Here is a 22422-nt window from a genome sequence, read left to right as displayed (position 1 = left end):
GATAGAAACATCAAAGATCATCATAACAAATATGATAATGAAAATTATTGTGAGAATTACGAAAATGTGGCATAGAGACTTGAACAAACGCTCTTGGAAAAATGGGGCTTACAGATCTCCTCAAAGCAGCCTTGCCATAAACTTTGAATTTGTAAAAATGTAATATCCGTGAAGTGCAATAAAATGAAGTAAACCAGTAATTTCTCCTTCAGTGTGCCTATTACTATTTCAAAGATTTTATTCTTTTACAAAGTTATACTGTTTTCTTGAGTATGAGTTCCTTGATGAAGTATTTGTGAGCAAGATGATGTTTCTCACTCTGAACTAAATGAATTTTCTTTGCTTTTCACATTCATTATATTTGAACATGTACTGAGACAAAGAACTGTTTTACTTTTTATAAATTATTAACTTTGAACATATGCCATTATTGAAATGACCTGGGTATGTTCTTTATAAAGTCATTCTCATTGCCCACAAAATTTGTTCACAATTGTATAGTTGTGTTGTGTAAGGAGTTGTTGTTGTCTAAGACCTCAGCATTTTCTTGTACTACTCAGTATTAATGGTCTTCAGTAGGCTTCTGTTAAAATTTGTTAATGAATATCTTAGTCTTTATTCTCTTCAGATACTCCAGTCATGAGTTTTTTTCCAAATGTAGAAAAAGAGAGTAGTTAATGCTTAAAAATTATGGAGAATGGCTATATTCTATTCCTTCAGGATGACTGTGGCAACACATTTTCCAATTCTACTGTCTGAACTGACCTTACACTACAGTTTCTCATGCACTGCTACATTGAGGTTACATGGCGAGCCACTTAATGGAGAAAGAGCCATTTGGGTACAAATGCAATGGTCCTGTTCTGGGACTTCACAACAGCTGTGATTGGGATGTGACAAACCAAGACACAGAGACATCCTAGAGGCCTCAATTCAGACCCTGGGGTCTTTGAGCTTCCTTTAGAATCACAGAGTATTAAAGAAGTAAGGAACTTAGAAATCACAGGGTCCAATTTGATTATATTACCGATTAAGAAACTTAGGCTTCTTAAAGGGAAGTACCTTGTCTTTGGGAGCTTGGGGTGTGTGTGACTCAGGAAAAAGAATGGCTCAAGGGCAAATTTTACTCCCATGTGCCAAAAATAATGTCTTAGAATGAGGCTGCAGGCTTTGCTGTATTCTTCGTATCCCTTAGAAATGCTCCTGGGCGTATCCTCAGAGTTAGGGGCTCATTCTACACATAATGCTGTGGTAGAAGTGAAAGGAAGATAAACAGCAAGCAGTGACCAGAATCTCCTCCTCTATACACTCTAGTTCATTTCATTCTTAAACCCCAAAACTAAATTCTTGTATAACTTATTAGCATGTGGCTTAAATTTATCTTAGAGCAGTTATCTTCTGCTTAATGTTTACCTTATGTATACTTCTTATATTGTAATGTTAGATTTGCCAAAGTGTCAAACATTCACAATATAGTTAAGCATAAAAAAAGTTACTACAAAGTACAGGTACCTTATTCTATAGAAGATGGTACCACTGTTGGAATCTTACCCAGATGCTATATGGCCTGGAATGATGTGTAAAATAGGGTTACTATTTCAGTAAGTTTCACTATTTCATAAATTAGTACAGTTTTGTGGCAAAGTCTAGAACATTCAGGGAATAGGACTACCAGAAACATTAATGTGGATTTAACCAAAAGCATTCCCCAAACTTGCCAGGACTTTTACTTCGCATTAAGAAACAGATGAGAAAGATAGGATATTTGGCTTTTAGGAGTTAATAAGAATGAGGAGGGACAAGAGGCACTTTTTGAAGTAGGAGACAGGGGAACTATAAAAAAACAGGCATAAAGACTACAAAAGCCCAGTGACTTGTTTTCCTTTAATGCATGACTGTCTCAAATTGGACCAGGGTGCTCCTCTGTGCTACTACAGCATCTCATGCAGGCTTCCGTTACTGATGACACTATTTCTATCTTAGTGTACTCACTAGTACTAGTCCTGGTGTATAAGAGGTATTCAGGATGTGTTCACTGTTCACTGTCTATTGAACAAGCATTCATATTGATATAAGCATGCAGTGGAGTTACAGATTTCATCTTGAGTAGCCTAGTCATTGTCAGAATGTTAATTATTATTGGCTACATTGTTTTAGAAGTCAGGGAAGTATAAACTATCTTTCAGGAACATTTTTATTAAAATAGTTAATAAAAAACATTATCTGGAAAATTTAGTTGCAGGTAAGTTTACTCCCTAATAAGGCTGGATAAGCAAGTTGTTGATTTATAGAGATTCCATCATTTCTGTAATTTATACCATTGAATAGAGACATTTCCAAGGATCGTTTGGAGGAACACTATCCCCATTATTTCCATCAACTCCTACTCCCCTGACAGAGCTGTTCCAAATAAACATACAAATTTTGGGTTTGCCTTGCAAACACAGGTTCTCTAGCCTCCTATAAAGATAGAGATTCTGGAGTCCCCATTTCCCAGACAGTGACCACATTGGAATATTTGTAACAGGACAGGAAACAAATACATAATGAGGCAACCACCTAGAGAAGCCAATTTAGTTTTTCCTTAAATAATAAGACTTCAGCTCTAAGCTGGGGTAGGGTTTCTACTTTCTGAAATCTTGGAACATCTTGCAGAATCACTTGGAGCCATAAAATGGAAGTGATTTTTATGAGAGAATGCATGGTAACATATTTTATTTAGAGTCTCCTGTGCCTGCTCATCTCCTAGGAGGAGAAATAGTCAAGTAAACACGATATTATAATTTATTGGTTTCTAATGTATACTTGAGATACTGCTTTCTAGTTTTAAATTCTAAGCATTCAAGAAACTATGGCTTTTCCATCTGATATCTTTATTGACCAATAACATGTATAGCAAAAATCTTTTCTTCCAATGTCTGAAGATCATTTAAACTATTTGAAAATGGATTTTTATTTGACACAAATTGGGCTTTATGACATTTATACTAAAAAAAATACTAAAATTGAACTCTAAATCTCTGGTATGAAGACCCCTCCTGCTCCCCTTCTTATTTTTCCATTGAGCCATGTTTATTATCTAAAGTCCAAATTGTTGCTAAAAAATTGATACAACCCACTTCCTAAAACCTGATTACCTAAGGCAACTAAAGTCTTCTATTTATTTCATTATTTACTTTAATAATAAGTTTGCTGAGTTGTGGTTTATGTCTTGTGCTTTTAATTAAAAGAAAAGAAAAACCCTAACTAGAACTTAAACTGAATCTGAAGAAAAAAAGGCTGGATCTTACAATTTTGTAATTGTCTCTGGCTCAAGGTGGCTGAAAAATGCTTACAATACTCATGTATACACTTACTCATGTAAAACAAAACCCCTTTGTTCCTCAAGTTCTTTAAAAAAGTATGATGTTCATTCCTTCCTCCCCCCTTTTCTTAACTTGTCCCCGACTCTTAATTGCCAGATTTTGTGAAAGGAAGTAACTTAACAACCTACTCAGCAACGTTTAGAATAGCTTCAAGTAAAATCATTTAAAACTAGAAGTAAAATCTTTTCTAAGACCAAAATTTAAACACTTGATGTATCCTTTATCCTACTATGCCCCATGATGTTTCTCTCCTTATAAAGTGGTCTACTAAATAAGTCTTAAATATACTTTAAAAATTTTAAATCTGGTCTTTAAGGAATCTTTGAGAGACTCATAGAAGAGTTATTTTAGGTAACTGACGTAAATTAGTATCAATGTGAATTAAGTAAGATGAGTTCATGGATCAGAAATCCGACTGTAAAAAGGGCAGTCATAGAATTTTATACAGATCTAGGTTCTACTTACAAAGTTCCTGAGCTAGTGTCTTTTAAAGAGAGTGGCACACTTTCTTCTACTGATTGAAGCCATACTGGATAGAGCAAAAATCTGTATGATGCTGAAAGCAGTTCATCTCAGAGCATAAACAAACAAAAATCAAATAAAACTGGAGTTTCCATTGTGGCTCAGCAGAAACAAATCTGACTAGCATCCGTGAGGAGGTTTGATCGCTGGCTTCACTCAGTAGTTTGAGGATCTGGCATTGCTGTGAGCTATGGTGTAGGTTGAAGATGTGGCTTGGATCTGGCATTGATGTGGCTGTGGTGTAGGCTGGCAGCTACAGCTCCAATTGGACTCCTAGCCTGGGAACCTCCATATGCCAAGAGTGTGGCCCTAAGATAAAAAAAGACAAAAAAATAATCAAATACAACAAAAATAAGATAAAAGGAAAAAGAATCCAATCCCTCCAAAAAGCAAAATATGAAGGGAAATTTAAGAAGTCAGATAGGAAATTAATTTGGTTATTTTGTTGGATTAATGAATGGATGAATAAGATAAAATATAATCTTAGGCCACTATACTTCTAAAATTAGGAAGCTGTAAGTGGCAAGGCAAAAGACAGTTCTATACATGCTTGATGGCTGATATCCAAGGTGATGTCTCAAGTTCTGTCAATGGATTAAACTTTTCATCTTATTCAAGTCAGTGCTGCCCATAGAACTTTTTGTAATGATGGATATGTTTGATATCTGCACTGAATAATAGTCACATACGGATAGTAAGTACTTAAAATGTGGCTAGTGTACATGATGAACTGAAATTTTACTTATACTTAGTTTTTAAAATTTAAATACTTCACAAACAATTCCAAAAATTACAGAGGAAGAAACACTTCTGATTCTATGAGGCCCCCATCACTCTGGTAATAAAATTGGACAAAGACACCACAAATAAATAAATTTACGGGCCAATATTACTGATGTACATAAATGCAAAAAATACTCAACAAAAATATTAGAAAACCAAATCCAACAATACATGAAAAGTATTGTACATCACCATCAAGTGGGATTTATCCTAGGGATACAAGGTATGATATACCGCATTAACAAATTGAAAAATGAAAACCATATAATCATCTCGATAGATCCAGAAATATATTTTGATAAAATTCAACATTCATTTATGATAAAAATGCTCTATAAAGTGGTCATAAGATGGAACCTATTTCAATATAATAAAGGGCATATATGACAAACACACAGCTAACACCATTCTCAACAGTGAAAAGCTAAAAGCATTTTCTTTAAGATTGGGAACAAGAGAAGGATGCCCAATCTTGCCACTTTTATTCAACATAGGATTGGAAGTCCTAGTGAGAATAACCAGACAAGAAATATAAAAAAAGGAATCCAAAATGGAAAATAAAAAGTAAAACTGTCACTGTTTGCAGAAAATCCTAAAGACACCACCAGAAAACTACCAGAGCTCATCAATGAATTTGGTAAAGTCACAAGATTACATATAGAAATTAACATATAGAAATCTGCTGCATTTTTGGATCATATAGCAAAAGGGGTGAAAATATTAATACCTGCCACAACATGGATGAATCTCAAAACAGTAAGTTAAACAAAAGAAGTCAGTCATGCAAGATTAGATGCTGTGTGATTCCATCTGTGTGAAACTCTGGGAAAGGCAGAGTATAGCGTAGCAGGTCACTGACTGCCTGGAGCAGGGTCTCAGGGAGGTGATTGACACTGAGGAGCATGGAAGACTCTGAGTGATGGAAATGTTCTATAACTTGATGGTGGTTACATGACTTTACACAATGACCAAAATTCATGAAGCTCCACACAACAACAACACAGCAGCAACAACAATAACAATTGTTGTTGTTGCTGCTGCTCTTGTTATTTCTACTTTGAGTGGAATTCATAGAATTTCAAAGGCTTTAAGGAAAAAAGAAAATCAGTGGTTAAATTTGGAATGCTTGAGCCAGAGAACTAAGATTGCTTTATTTTATTTGAATTACTTTTTGCTTTAAGTGGCAAGTACTTGTATTTGTTAAGATAATTAAAATGACTGTTGCATGGACACCTAAGTTTTTTCCTTGACTTGGCTATTGTGAATAGGGCTGCAGTGAACATATGGGTTCATGAATCTTTTTGAATTATAGTTTTATTTGGGTATATGCTCAGGAGTGGCACTCTGGATTATATGGTAATTCTATTTTTAACTGTTTGAGGAACCTCCATGCTGTTTTCCATAGTAGCCATACCAACTTACCTTCCCACCAACAATGTAGGAGGCTTCTTCTCTTCTCCACGCCCTCTCTAGCATTCATTTGTAGGCTTTTTAAATGATCACTAGTGTGACCCGTGCACCTCACTGAAGTTTTGATTTGCATTTCTCTAATGATTAGTGACATTGAGCACTTTTCATGTGCCTATTGGACATCTGAGTGTCTTCTTTGGAGAAATGTCTATTTAGTTTTTTGTTCATTTTTTGATTGGGGTTGTTCGTTTTGTTGTTGAGTTGTATGAGCTCTTTGTATATTTTGGAAAATAAGCCTTGGTTGGTTGTATCATTTGCAAATATTTTCACCCATCCTTTAGGTTGTCTTTGTTTTGTTCATGGTTTCTGTTGCTATGAAAAAGCTTGTAATCTGGTACTATTTTTACAGTCAAAAGAATGTGCTGCTGCCTTTGAGGAACAGACTTCACTTGTCCCCTGGTAGAGGAGGGAGGACTGGAGGGTCCTTCAGCATCCTCTGCTCTCAACCCAGTCCCTTCTGATCTGCTTCCAGGCAGCTTCCCTTCTCTTCAGATGCTTGTGGCTCCCCCTGGGACCCCATCCTCAGCAATGCTACCCCTGTTAAGAACATGGTTTGAGAATGGGCAGTGATGTTTTCCAAACTACCCCCTCCCAGCCCACCCTCCCCACCCCCAAAAACTTAAAAAAAAAAAAAAGAAATCTGCTGCATTTCTATACACTAACAACAACTATAAGAAAGATAAATTAAGGAAAAAAATCCCACTTACCATCAAATTCAAAATAACAAAATATCTAGGAATAAACCTACCTAAGGAGGTATATGACAAAATATCTAGGAATAAACCTACCTAAGGAGGTAAATGACCCAGAAGACTATAAGACACAGATGAAAGGAACTGAAGATGACAAAAACAGATGGAAAGATAAACTGTATTCTTGGATTGGAAGAATTAATATTAATATGATGAGACTACCCATGGCAATCTACATATTCAATGTAATCCCTAGCAAAACACCAAGGGCATATTTCACAGAACTTTAACAAATAATTTTAAAATTTGTATGGAAACATAAAAGACTTTGAGTAGTCCAAACTACTTTGAGGATCATGCTTTCTGACTTCAGACTATACCACAAAGTTACAGAATCAAAACGATATGGTACTAGCACAAAGAAATATAGATCATTGGAACAGAATAGAGAACCCAGAAATAAAGTCACATACCTATGGTCAATTAATCTATGGAAAAAGAGGCAGGAATATACAATGGAGAAAAGACAGTCTCTTCAATAAGTGATGCTGGAAAAAATGGACAGCTACATGTAAAAGAATAAAATTAGAACATTCTATGGTACCATATACAAAAATAAACTCCAAATGGATTAAGGACCAAATATAAGACCAGAAATGTTCTCTTCGAGGAAAATAGGCATAATACTCTTTGACATAAACTGTAGCATTATTTTTTTGAATCCATCTCCCAAAGCAAAGGAAATAAAAGCAAAAATAAAAAAACGGGACCTAATTCAATTCAAAAGCTTTTGCACAGCAAAGGGAAGTATTGATAAAACAAAAAGACCAGCTACTGAATGGGAGAAAATGTTTGTAAATGATATGACATATAAAGGGTTAATATCCAACATATATGAACAGCTGATACAACTCCCTCCCTCTCTATACACACCTCTGTCTTCTCAGTGTTTATATGTGGATCCTGAAACAGTGATAGAAAGCAATCTTCATCTTGCCTCCTATGACTCTGGCAAATCACTCTGAGTCAAAAGAAATATTATCTATATGGTTAAATTTATTTTTAAATGTATCTTTTTTTTTTTGGCCATTTCTTGGGTCACTCCCATGGCATATGGAGGTTCCCAGGCTAGGGGTCTAATTGGAGCTGTAGCCACTGGCCTACGCCAGAGCCACAGCAATGCGGGATCCAAGCCGCGTCTGCAACCTATACCACAGCTCACAGCAACGCTGGATCCTTAACCCACTGAGCAAGGCCAGGGATTGAACCCGCAACCTCATGGTTCCTAGTCGGATTTGCTAACCTCTGAGCCATGACGGAAACTCCTAAATGTATCTGTTCTACAAAACCCTGATTTAAAAATTGCATGGTGATCAAGTGTGATATTGTTTTGTATTTGAGTTTAAGAAAGTGTGTCATAAGAAACTCTTTTGTAATAAACTATAAGGGAAAAGAATCTGAAAAAAATATATGTGTATCGAAATCACCTTACTGTATACCTTAAACTAACACAACATTGTAAGTCAATTATACTTCAATTTTTAAATAGACTAATAAAAAACTCCAAAAGGATAGCAATCCATGCATCAATCTCCATTTAAAATGCAGCCTACAGAGTTCTTGTCATGGCTCAGTGGGCTAAGAACCCAACTAGTATCCAAGAGGATGTGGGTTCAATCCCAGGCCTTGCAGAGTGGATTAAGGATCTGTTGGTGTAGGTTGCAGATGTGGCTCAGATCTAACATTGCTGCGGCAACAGTTCGACCCCTAGCCTGGGAACTTCCACATGCTGTAGGAGTGGCCCTAAAAAAAGTAAACATACAAACAAACAAAATGCAGTCAATGTGAAGTGGTTGGATGGAGAATGATTAGGAATACGTTCAAGATCTCAATTTGAAACTATAGCAGGATAAATCTTTCTAGGAGTCTTAATAAAACCGATATTTAACAAGAAGAAAAAAAGAGTCTTTTTTTAAAATGAATAAAGGATTTTGGAATACAATGTGCATGATCATGTAATTTTATCTTTATTTTTTAAAAAATAATTGTTATTAGAGTATAGTTGGCTTTGAAAGTTGTGTTAGTTTCAGAGTTCCCATTGTGGCTCAGTGGTTAGCGAACTTGATTAGCATCCATGAGGCTACGGTTTCAATTCCTGGCCTTGCTTAGTGTATTGAGGATCCGGTGTTGCTGTGGCTCTAGTGTAGGCTGGTGGCTACAGTTCTGATTGAATCCCTAGCCTGGGAACCTCCAAATGCTACAGATGTGGTCCTAAAAGACAAAAAGACCAAAAAAAAAAAGAAAAAAAAAGAAAAAAAAAAGAAAGTGGCGGGTGTATAGCCAAGTAAATCAGTTATACCTATGTGTGTGTATGTGTCTGTAATTCATATGATCTCATATGATACTTGTCTTTCTCTGTCTGACTTCACTTGGTATGATAATTTCTACGTCCATCCATGTTTTTGCAAGGATCATACAATTTTCAATGTCTGAAGAAAAAGCTGTTAAAGTTATTTAATGTGGAATGAGCTTAGAAATTTTAATTAACTATTTAAACTCAAATAGAAGAAATGTTACCATTGCATCCATTCCTTTTTTATCTTCTGATGACTTCTCTGCCTCTTATCACTCCTCCCCCAAACCATATTTGTGATTATCCTTAAAAGACTAGAACTTGCTTTTATCTTCTGGAACTACACATTCCTCCTGGGTAAATAACTAAGTACTAGAGTGTTCAAGTTCATTGGCTCTGAAATCAGACTGTCAAGGGCAGACTGCAAGTGCCGTCACTTACTCTAGTGTCATCAGAGTTACCTCACTTTCCTTATCTATAGAGATAATAATAGTAATTATCTCTGAAGTTGACATGATAATTAAATGAGTTAAGAAATGTAAAGTACTTAGTAATAGTGTTTGGTACACAGTAACTGTTTAATAAATTTTTTAAAACATGATTTTGATAACGATTACTTTAAAGATTAACCTTGTACCAATGACTCTCAAATTTCTATCTCTACCCCTGTCTTCTAGTTTTCTTAATTTTAACAATAATGTCAAATTTTGTCAAAAAATAAATGAAATTTTGTCTTATCATTATATAAAACTGTAATATATCCACCCACCAGACATTTATTTAATACCTATTATAAGCTAGATACTTTTTTTCTAGTGTCAAGTATATAGAGGCAAATAATCTTTTTTTCTCTATTAAGTGAGAAGAACAAGTAAAGAAATGGTTGTACTACAATGTGATAAATATTTGGATTGGGGTATATAGGGGCTATAAAATTATTGAAGATTTGTCTAAATCAGACTTTGGCTCAAACACTCTGCGTTATCTACTGATGTATAACAAATTATCCTCAAACTCAAGCGCTTAAAACAACAAACATTTATTATTGCTTAGCTTCTCTGGGTCAGGAATCTGGGCACAGCTTAGCTGTATACTTCTGGCTCAGGGTCCCTCACAGGCTGCAATCAACTTATGGATAGGGGCTGCAGTGATCTCAAGGATCAAAAGAAGGAGGATCTTCTTCTAGGTTCACTCATGCTGTTGGCAAGATTCACACCCTCATGGGTTGTTGGACTAAGAGTTTCAGTTTCTTATACTGGCTGTTGACTGGAGGCCTTCCTCACTTCACTGCCATGTGGGTTTCTCCACAGGGCATCTCACAACTTCATAGCTGGTTCCCTCCAGAAGGCTCCAAAAGAGCAAGCAAGAAAGGTCAAGCAAGAAAGGTCAAGCATGACTGATGTCAGTCTTTTTTTGTTTAATTGAAGTATAGTTGATTTATAATGTTGTGTTAGTTTCAAGTGTACAGCAGAGTTATGGTTATGCTTATATATACATTCTTAAAACATTCTTTTCCATTATGGTTTATCACAGGCTATTGAATATAGTTCCCTTTGCTACACAGCAGGCCCTTGTTGTTTATCCATTCTATATTTAATAATTTGCATCTACTAACCCCAAACTCTCAATACATCTCTCCTCTACTCTCCTCCCTCTTGGCAACCACAAATCTGTTTTCTATGTCTGTGTTTCCATTTTGTAGATAGGTTCATTTGTGTCATATTTCAGATTTCACACATAAGTGATATATGGTGTTTGCCCTTCTCTTTCTGACTTATTCTACTTAGTATGATCATCTCTAGGTCCATCCATGTTACTGCAAGTGGCATTATTTAATTCTTTTTTATGTCCAAGTAGTATTCCATGGTGTATATGTACCACATCTTTTTAATCCATTCATCTATTGATGGACATTTAGGTAGTTTCCATGTCTTGGCTATAGTGAGTAGTGCTGCCATGAACATGCATGGAGGGGGAGATATATATTTTTGAATTGTAGTTTTGTACAGATATATACCCAGGAGTGGGACTGCTGGATCATATGGTAGTTCTATATTCTGTTTTCTGAAGAACTTCCGTACTGTTTTCCATAGTTATTGTACCAATTTACATTCCCGCCAACAGTGTAGGAGGGTTCCCCCTTCTCTACTCTTTCCAGAATTTGTAATTTGTAGAGTTTTAATGATGGCCATTCTGACCTGTATGAGGTAGTTCCTCATTGTAGTTTTGATTTGCATTCTCTAGTAATTAGCAATGTTGAACATTTTTCATGTGGCACTTGACCATTTATATGTCTTCTTTTGAGAAATGTCTATTTAGGTCTTCTGCTCATTTTCTGATTGGGTTGTTTGTTTTTGTTGTTGTTGAGTTGTATGAGCTATTTATATACTTTGGAATTTAAGCCCTTGTTGGTAGCATTATTTGCAAATATTTTCTTCCATTCTGTAGGGTATCTTTTCATTTTGTTTGTTTGTTTGTTTATTTATTTATTTATTGCTGTACAAAAGCTTGTAAGTTTGAGTAGGTCCCATCTCAGTCTTTTTCAACTGAATCTCACAAGTGACATTCCACTACATTTGCCATATGCTATTTGTTAGAAGTTAAGTCATAAGTTTAGCCAATATCTAATGGGAGGAAATTACACAGGGCATGAACCAGAAGGCAGGGATCACTGGGGACCATTTTGAGTCTGCCAACCGAAAATATAATGAATTATACATATCTATATATAAATTTATTTCCTTCTTTACTTTCTCCCATTCCTTCATTCTGTATAGATGCATTCATTGCAAAGTATAATTTTTCCACTCAGGAAAGCCAGAAGATGCCAATTAAGTCCAGACAAAACTAATAAAAATTATCTATATTCTGAATAGCTTCAATATAAAATGTGAGTGAGAAGGAGATAAATTCAGTGATCATACAGTTATCATAGACAGTTATGGGAAATACAGATACAAATTTCAATAGCTGCTATTAAAATCCTGGAGAAAACATTTCTGGGCTCTGCCACCAACCCCTAGTATCATGCTCATGGAGAGTTCTAACTTGGATCACCATGTCAGGAAAGTAGGCATGGTTCAGGGAACAGAAGGCTCTGTTGCTAGCTCTGCTACATGAATCACCTGGCCAAGCTTCTTACCATCTTTGAGCTTTGGTTTTCTCATCTATAAAGTGTCTGTGATGGGTGCCTTCTCTGCCCATTGTCACAGGACTCCTGTCACTTCCCACGGGAATACATAGGGAGATTCAACACGTTTTGAAAAACTGTCAAATAATGAGGCATTATTCTTTTGTTCATCATTAGATCTAGGATCACCTTTTATTATCAGTAGGTATTAAATTTTACAAGCTCAGATAACATCACAGAAAGACCCATTACTTTCAAAACAGTGATTTTGTTTAGATTTTTTATGAAAAGTGTTTCATGTCTTGGACCCCCATCTCTTCCTTTTCTTATCCCCACATATACTCATAGTCTTCCCACATTCTCAGTAAACAGGTGGTATGGATGCTTTCACAGATGTTGGACAAATCCATGCCCACTGCAAATGTGAACACAGACTTTATAATAATCATAATAAAAATTAGTTAAAAAATGAATGTAATCTATTATGAATGGTTTTAGACACCTTTCAAATTTCACTTCTAAACATTAAAAAATTTGTTTAAACAATCCAAGGTGATGAGGATCCTTGCATTATACTTAAGTTACATGTCTCATGACATTGATTTAGCTCTGTAGTTTGCCTTTCTCCTTGTGTTCCAGAGCCATCCAACTTATCTCCATGTGCTTGTTGTCAGTGAGACTCTGGATCTTGTCTTGACTGAAATGTGGGAGAAAAAATGTCCTGGGAAGAATCCTGAGGATCTGATAGAGCAGTGGTCTCCACACTTTTGGGTCAAGTATCCTATGGGTAAAATCTATATGAGCAGCATCTTTTATAGGTATAATTCTAAATTTATAAATTATATATGCATCAAGCTGTTTTAATATATTATGCATAGTATAAAAGATATGCAGTCTACAAATAGAAAACAGTGAGCAGAAACACAATACTTTAAATATAAAATTTAACACTACTTTTGTTAATGGTACACTAAACTTTTTCTCCTCAAATCACAGAGATTTTTATTGATGTCTAGACAGTTGTTTTTTTTCTCCATATGTTTTTATTAAAGTATAGTTGATTTACAATGTTGTGCTAATTTCTGCTGTATAGCAAAGTGACCTAGCCATACATATATATACATTCTTCTCTCCATATTATCTTTCATCATGTTTTATGCAAAGTGACTGGATATAGTTCCCTGTGCTATACAGCAGGACCTCATTCCTTATCTATTCTAAATATAATAGGTTGCATCTACTAACCCCAAACTCCCAGTCCATCCCACTCCCTACCCTTTCTCTTTGGCAACCACAAGTCTGGTCTCCAGTAGAAAGCTGGTTTTTAAATGCCTTGCAAATTAAACTGGAATCATACTATCATTTACTAATATTGAGAAGTATAACATACTTAGGGCTAGGCTCATTGTTTATAATAATTATGTATATGCACATTTCAACCTTTTCAAAAATTTTATTTATTTATTGGTCTACGTCTCAGCAGAACTGATTGGATCACCACTCCTTTTGTCTCTGAGTGTGGCTGAAAAGGAGCTCCTTCAAGAAATAGTGAAAATATCATTGTCTTTTTATTTATTTATTTATTTATTTATTTATTTATTTTTTAATTGTACAGTTGCACTATTTAATTATAATTATCATAAATTCTTGATGGAGAGGAAATCAGAATCAGATCTAAGAAGATTTCAGCATTCCAAGAATGATGTCAAATGACCCCTTTCATGGTGGATTATGCACTTATTTACTATGAGATACATTTTTTCTTCAGAGATTCCTTGTTTGTATATCAATTGTAGATTTTTAGATTGCAGTTATTCTGAAGTTTTGATATGAGTCTATATGTATATGAGATTGTTTTAAGTTGTTGTTCTCTTAACTGCAAGTGCATCTCCAGTGTCCTGCATTTGTACCCACCTCTTCTCATGAATTCTGATTTTGGTGGTATAATTGTGCATGGATGATTTCATATCTTTACTGTATACATACCTTTACTGGTGAGCCTTGTCATTTGCGGAATTTTTGTTTCCTATTGCTGTCTTTTCTTTTCTGCCTAGAGAAGTTCCTTTAGTATTTGTTGTAAGGCTGGTTTAGTGTTGCTGAATTCTCTCATCTTTTGCTTATCTGTGAAAGTTTTGATTTCTCCTTCAAATCTGAATGAGAGCCTTTCTGGGTAGAGTAATCTTGGTTGGAGGTTTTTTTCCCTTTTATCACGTTAAGTATATCATGCCTGTCTCTGAGTGTGGCTGAAAAGGAGCTCGTTCAAGAAATAGTGAAAATATCATTCTGCTTTTTTAAAAAAATTTACTCTTATATTACAAATATTATCACCAATCCGAAGTTAATTTTAAGGAAACTTATAAAGCTATTGGTCCACTAGTAAGTATTAATTTAGCTAAACAAGATGATATAATTTCTAAATCTGCTTAACCACCCAAAGATAACAGTAATGTGCTGTAATACTCAGAAAACAGCTCGAGAGCAAAGATGTCATCATCATCCTTCACCACAGTAGAGTGCAAACTGAAGTATCAACGGAGTGAGGGTACTTGTCTACTAAATATTAGTAAAATGAAGCTTTTTATTTTTAAATATAGAAATAGATAAAAATAAGTGTGTGTGTATATGAATGTGTGTGCATGTATATATATGTATATATATTTATATATTTGTCCAGAGCTATACACTCCAGTTTGGAGACCACTGTACTGGATCCCTTGGGCTTTATCCAGGTCCCCAGTGAGACCTAGGCCAGGACAAGTCAGCAGATGGAGCAGATACCCCTGCTGGAGCCAAATAGCTCCATTTTCATTTATATTATATTTTATACATTAAGCATTCTGATAAACTTTCATTAGAACAAAGAATTACACAGCTCAAGCATGTTTGAAATTTTCTTCTGGAGAAGCCTAGAAGCCCATGACCCACTGTTCTGACAAATATTTGAAACTGAACACTGTACAGTAAAGTTGTAAAATCATCTTTTACTAAAGAGCTAAATATACCAGTTTTTTAAGTTCCTGGGTTTTACATTTGTTTAATTTTTCTTACACGCAAAATCACAGTCTTAGCTCTAAAAGAAAAAAATACTTTTAGCTAAACATACTACAAAAGCATCAACTGTAGTTAAATGATAAATAAAGCAGTGGTTATAAAATGTGTTAATTTTTCTCTTAACTGAAACATTAAAAAATTTAAAACTTTTAAATATTTTATAAACATCATATTAAAGCAAAGCTTAAAAAGGATATGGTTCTTTCAATATTTCAGTGAACTTAATCTTGATTTGTCTAGAGGCTTTGGAAATGCCAGTTAGATCATGCATCCTAAGATAATATAAAATCAGTGGACTCTGACCTCCAAAGTTGAAGAGAACACGGTTAAACTCTGGACCATGACTACTATAATAGGACTGTAAGGGGGAAAAAAAAAGAATCAATGACTACTTTTGTGTACTTTTTAAAAACTGTAAATAAAATATAACTGCATTATAACCATAAATATAATTATTATCCAGTATATTAAAAGAAGTAAAGGAAAATTCTGTAAGACAGCTACTTAAATAAATTTACTAAAGTATGAGATTATGAGCATTTGCAGTCAGACTGTTAGTGTTCTTATCTAGCAGCAAGCTTGAAGACAGGCTAGTAGAGGTCATTCTGTCTGAGGAACAGAAAGAGAAAAGAATGAGCAGAGCCCCAGAAAAAAGGGCAGGAAAAAATATGAAGAACTCATGATGGAAACTTTCTAAGTGTTATGAAAAATACATTTCAAGAACCTTAACTGCAAAGTAGGATAAATTCACATCTAGATGCATCCTATTCAAAGCAATGAAAGACAGAACAAAGTAAAAAAAAATCTTAAAATCAACAAGAGAAAAAAAGTAAAATAAAAGAACCCCAACAACACTAACAAGTGACTTCTCATCAGAACAAGGGAGGCCAGAAGGCCATTAAAGTGCTGATGAATGGAGTTCCTCTCATGGTTCAGTGGTTAGTGAACCTGACTAGCATCCGTGAAGAGGCAGGTTTGATCCCCGGCCTTGCTCGGTGGGTTAAGGATCTGGCATTACTGTGAGCTGTGGTATAGGTCACAGATGCAGCTCGGATCCCACATTCCTGTGGCTCTGGAGTAGGCCAGTGGCTACAGCTCTGATTGGACCTCTAGCCTGGGAACCTCCATATGCCGCAGGGTGTGGCCCTAAAAAAGACAAAAATACCAAAAAAAAAAAAAGTGCTGATGAAAAAGAAAATGGCCATAAATTCTGTGTCAAGGAAACAGCAACCATAATTATGTTTGCTCCAGTATTCTACTATTGACTTCTTGTGGGATACCAGGTAAATATAACAATTACTCATATGTCAAGACTTTCCTCAATTTTTGTAATGCCTAGATAGAGATTTATTGTTGATTCCACCTCTTTTGCAGGGTGGGGATAGGATTTTGTTCGCATTTGTTTTTAATAATAATGAAATTTTTCTTTTGCTTATGGTCGCTTTTTCATTGCATTCATTCATAGTTGCTCCAGAATTATTTCAAATAGTGGGTCTATTATAATGAAAAGCCTTTCTTTGATGGTGAAACTTATTGTCAATATCAGATTATTTTCTATAATGTAAATCATTTACTTATCTTATTCTCCCATGACAATTTACATCAAGTTATATCCAGCCTGATCCTAAAAACTGCATGCAAAAACTGGACCAAGTTCTCTCTAGTTTAAAAGGAAATCTTGCCTGTCTAGAAATAAGTTTTATCACCCTTTTCCTGGCTCATGCCTTGGGTATATTGTAAGATAGGAGCTCTATCTTACTGAAGTTTTAGAAATAGACAGTTCTGTTATTTTTCTGCAGTTACCATTTTTTAAACTAGGAAAAGCACAGTACATAGATTCTTCTTCTGTTATGAGAATTTCTAACTTTTTAAGGATAGCTCAATCAGGCAAGAGCAGAAGAAGGTATTAAACACAGATCTGATGTTGTGTGGAGCCTTGACCATTTTCTTGGATATTTTAAGTTCTCAAGTTGTCCAAAGAACTCTTTTTTTTTTTTCTTTCTTTTTTGGCTGCCCCTCAGCATATGGAGTTCCTGGGCCAGGAATCAGATCCAAGTCACAACTGCGGCAATCCTGGCCCCTTAACCCACCATGCTGGGCTAGGGATTTAACCTGCATCCCAGTGCTCTCAATTCGTTGCCAATCCTGTTGTGCCACAGTGGGAACTCCTGTCCAACAAACTTTTGCTAACAACATACCAAATAGCCAAAAACAATTAACAGACGCTCCACTCCGTCCAATTACCCCCACAATGATAAGAGCAGAAAGCTGGCACAGAACTTTAATATTCCATAAAACAAGACTTTTATAGGGAAAGTCACTTTAGTACTAAATTTGAAGAACCAAACGATCCTATAAACTTTGGAAGGTCACAAGGGATGGTTTGGATGTTCAGTTTTTCTGTTGGCTTATTAAAAGATAATTGTTGACAGTGACTAGAAATCTAAACTTTGATTTTTGAGGTTTGAAGTGTGTCCTGTCAAAGCTCATTGCACAAGCACCCATTCAGTATATGGACAACACTGGTGCTTAGAAAACTTTTCTTGATGCTAAACTGCAATGTCTCCTATTGGTAAGAGTAAAAACTTTTTAGTATGTATTGGTTAAAAAAACTTTTTGAGCCACACAGAAAAAAAAATGCATTCCTATGGTAGCTTTGAAAACAGTTATTATGGCCTATAGAGTCTTGTCTTTTCTAGTGGAAATACCTTTAAATATTTTGGCCATTGTTCAAACATTACAGTTTCAGGGCCCTTTATCATCCTGATTATTTTCAGCTCAACACACTTGTTTGTTTACACCCTTTTACAATGCAGAGCTCCAGAATGAACATAACACACAATTATTGTCTAATCAGAGTAGATTCCATATGTTTAAACAGCTCATGAATACAGTAGATTTTGGAGTCAATAACATTCTACTTTTCACATATACATATACAGACAGAGCTTACTGTTCCCCAATCTTTTCAGATGCCTCCAAGCCAAGGCTTTATTATCCTATACTTATAAAGTATAATTGTGGACCTTTATACTTTTTCTACAGTTAACAGTTTATCTTCTAAGATCAGGCCTGTTCCTCTAGCCTGTTGTAAACTTTTGGTCATCCAATGTATTAATAACTCTTCCAAGCTAAATGACTTCTACATAGCTAATAAAAATAGCAACCATATATTTTTTTCTTTTTTTAATGCCACACCTATGGCATATGGAAGTTCCCTGGCTCAACATTGAATAGTTGTTAACAACTGCTGGCCTACACCACAGCCACAGCAATGTAGGATCTTAGTCATGTCTGCCATCTACACCACAGCTCACAGCAATGCTGGATCCGTTAACCCACTGAGTGAGGCCAGGGATCGAACCTGCATCCTCATGGTTACTAGTTGGGCTCATTACCACTGAGCCCACTTTTTAATTAAGTTGTTGATAAAATGTTGTGCATGAGACAGAGCCAATGATGCAGCAGTACAGTGAACTACCAAAGACACATCTGCAATTTGCTTTCTATCTTTTAATAGTGTCATCTGGAAAAGGTTACAAATCCACCTGTCCATATAACTTCAACTAGTGAACAAAGTGTAAAAGACAATTTTCAGTGCTTGCTGAAGATCAGATATATAATTTCTCAAACATTTCCCTGATTTCTAAATCTAGCAATCTTGCCCTTCTCCTCCACTACGCCCAACAACTCCAGCCTCCCATGTTCCTGAAGCCAAGAAGGTGTGATATTGCCATCTACCTCCAAATTGATTTGTAGAGGTCACCAGTTTCTATCCTATGAACTTACAAAACATCCTTGGCAGCACTATGAAGGTCGGAAGAGATTCTACATACTCGGATTATTAAAGAACAGGAGATATATGCATCCTGACTTTAAGATTAAAGTGGTTTTTGTATAGCCATAATTTGAGACAAAATAATGGTCAGACTTTACTAGATGATTCAGAAAAAAATTTATCAATAAAGACTGCAACAAATTTAAAACCTGTCTTAACAAGTCAAGAGATCAAATTCAGAAGTGCAAGCTAATGGTCTCATCAGATCTTGGCTAAAGCAATACAAGGTGGCAAGTTGTCAGGATCTTTATTTGAAGGGCACCTTCAGGAATGTGGAGAAAGTAAGCTTTCAAGACTTAAGAGTAATAGTATCTACATGTTGTCATTTATTCCAGGACTGTGTTTTAAGAGGTGGAGACAGGTAAATCACTGTTGAAAACTCCTTTGATTTTTTTTTTTTTTTGGTGTGTAACTCTGATGCTTATTGAGATCAGAGCCATGTTTGTATGCAAACCCAAGGAGAAGCAGTGCCAGAAGTTTGAGAAAAGGATAAATTCTATTCTTTTTCCTTAGAGATGAGGATTGTTTCAGAGATAAATATATCCTTTTAGTATTAAGTTTATCCTCTGCAGTAAATATCTTCTGATCATTACTGCCTTCTAAAATATATATCAAGAATCTCATAACAAACTGTCCACGTGAAACTGTTCAATTAATTATATTGGAAGTTAAAGAAGAACATTTTTAACAATAATTATGCTCCAAACCTTTGATGGCAGTTTTGATAATCTTGGTTCTTCCTTGGTCGCAGGCATTGTATGTGCTTTGGGGTTCGCTAAAATTTTCATCATATTGAAGTCTATAGCTAAAGGAGAAAATAAAATATTTTCTTAAATTCTGTTCTTTTTTTTATCACAAAAGGCATGATACCCCTTGTTTTTCCTAGCAATGCACCCTAAACGTGTATAAAAGGAGACTAGGATGTTGCTATAACTTTCCCCAGTCAGAGGAAATGACCATTTCATCTAAATTTTACAAATAGGACTTTTGAATTTTTCAATTTATTCATGTCATCCTCACAAACCATTCTATGAGCTAAGTAACTATTTATAGATGAGAAAACTAAAGTGCAGGAAACTCTATGACTTTTTAAAGGGTAAGTCTTACTCTATCATTTATTAAGAGTAGAGGATAAGGATGTGGACCTAGGTATTTTGCTTCTGAGTCCAGAGCTATTTTCCATGACCCTCTAGTTAAATGCAATAGGGAGGCTTGGGCTTCCACATGTTAACATCTACCTTTTCCATATACTGACAATACACCCACATAAGGAAAGACTTGGTAATTTTTCATTACAACCAGCATTTATATGCATGAGGGTACCCAGGGAATCTTGTCTTAAAGGAGAATCATATGATTTAATCAGACATGTCAGTCTAAAAGCACAGCAAGTTATTAAGGATATCTTAATGTAGAGAAGAAAAAAACAGGTAATCTTAGAAGTTTGTACTAGATTCTGGCACTGATAATTATTAGATGAATAATAATAACCAGGTAGATGAATGAGATCTAGAGATTGTGATGTTGATGACAAACCCAGATGAGTTGAAGAAAGTCACTTGGATTAATTTTTTACATTACACATTTTAAGATATTAGATATCAGCTTGAGATATTAGAGGCAAGTAGGCATTTATCTCTGGCAGAGATTAAAGAATTGGTTAGCGAGGAAACTGTATTTTAAAATTTTGAGTGGAACCAAAGTTAGATTAAGTTTGAATGAGCTAACTTATTAGAGTGAGCAGGAAGGTAATGAACCATGCAATTTTTCTACTTCATGCACACAACCCATTATGGAGGGAATCTGGCAATATCTACCAAAAATATCAACATTTTCTGTTTGACTCAGCAGTCCCTCTCCTGAGAATATATTCCACATACTGTCTTACATAAGTATAAAAATCTGTACAAACAAGATTATGGCATAATTTGTAAAATTTAGAGATTATAAACAACCTATGTATTTAGCACTCAAGTACTGGTTGAAAAAATGAAGGCAGTTCTATTTGATGGAATACTATGAGCTGTAAAAAAAAGTGAGCAAGATCCCCATACTGATGTGAAGATATCTACAGGCCATATAATTAAGTGATGAAAGCAAGCTGCAAAAGAGTGTATAGAGTATATTACCTGACTGAATTAATAAAATATGCTATGTTCAGTGTAAATGCAAGAGAATGAGAATATATACTGCATTTACCTTCATCTGTATAAAGAAAGACTAGAAAGATAAATGATTAAAAATATTTTCTCTGGGAACAATAATTTAAAAAATAAAACTTTCTCAATTTTGAATCATTCTTTTTTTTCCCTTCTTTTTACAGTAGCACCTGCTGCATATGGACGTTCTTGGGCCAGGGGTTGAATGGGAGCTGTAGCTGCCGGCCTACACCACAGCCATGGCAACATTGGGTCTGAGCTACATCTGTGACCTATGGCATAGCTTGAGGCAATGCCAGATCATTAACCCACGAAGCAAGGCCAGGGATTGAACACTTATCCTCATAGACACTATGTTGTGTTCTTAACCTGCTGAGCCACAATGGGAACTCCTTAAATCATTTTTAAATACATATTTAGGTGGTATTACTTAATTTCTAGTGTCTATGAACAGATATGGTATTAATAACTCAAAGAACTCTATTTCATGTCTGCTGTACCACAATAAAAGCCCTAGAAGATGACTTGATCTTTGATGTAGAATTATTATCAAGAGATTAATATCAGGTAAAGGTTCTAAGCTTATAGGAATGGAAGTAGACACAAAAATAAGAGATCAATGAAAAACACAAAGCAAATAAATTTTAGAAGTAAACGAGTGAAAGAAATGAAACTTCCCAAATGCCCTACATAAAAGAGGCCCCACCAAGATATGATAAGAGTAATAAGTAATTTTAGAATCACTAAATTTACTAGTCTTTTTCCTTTTACATTTCTCTAATCCATTGATTTATTTTAGGTAAAAATATTAATTTTTCCCTAATTATAGTTTTATATCTCCTCTGTTCTTAATTTTTCTTAATACTTGGGAAGATCACTTGAAATGCCAATATTGACTCTATCTGATGAAACTATAAGAAAGTATGTCTCAACTGTTCTGATTAAATCTTCAAAAATTTCAGTGACAAATATTTTCAATATTACTTTACCTACATTGGAAAAGTTTCATTTTCATAATTATCACCCTTTTAATTTTAGGGATATTATATCCCTTTAAAG

At 35.1% G+C, this 22422-nt stretch overlaps 1 protein-coding gene across 4 annotated transcripts in view; it reads right to left on the bottom strand.

Moving 5' to 3' along the window:
• FAM227B (family with sequence similarity 227 member B) overlaps positions 1–22422 on the bottom strand; it is a 217606-nt gene that overhangs the window by 13789 nt on the left and 181395 nt on the right. For 3 of the 4 annotated variants that reach the window (XM_047766405.1, XM_047766402.1, XM_047766403.1), the window contains 3 exons: positions 19912–20009; positions 15670–15724; positions 12477–13096 (listed from right to left, as the gene is read on the bottom strand). In XM_047766405.1, coding sequence (XP_047622361.1) covers positions 12966–13096; positions 15670–15724; positions 19912–20009 — 284 coding nt within the window. In that variant the 3' untranslated portion in view covers positions 12477–12965. Of the gene's footprint in view, positions 1–12476; positions 13097–15561; positions 15725–19911; positions 20010–22422 lie in introns of those variants that run through there. The other variant, XM_047766406.1, reaches the window with a different exon arrangement.

The sequence above is a fragment of the Phacochoerus africanus genome, chromosome 2, assembly GCF_016906955.1.
Source record: "Phacochoerus africanus isolate WHEZ1 chromosome 2, ROS_Pafr_v1, whole genome shotgun sequence".
In the NCBI taxonomy this organism is placed as follows: Eukaryota; Metazoa; Chordata; class Mammalia; order Artiodactyla; family Suidae; genus Phacochoerus; species Phacochoerus africanus.
Note: the sequence above shows the minus strand (reverse complement) of the source record. Positions and strands in the feature narration are given on the sequence as shown.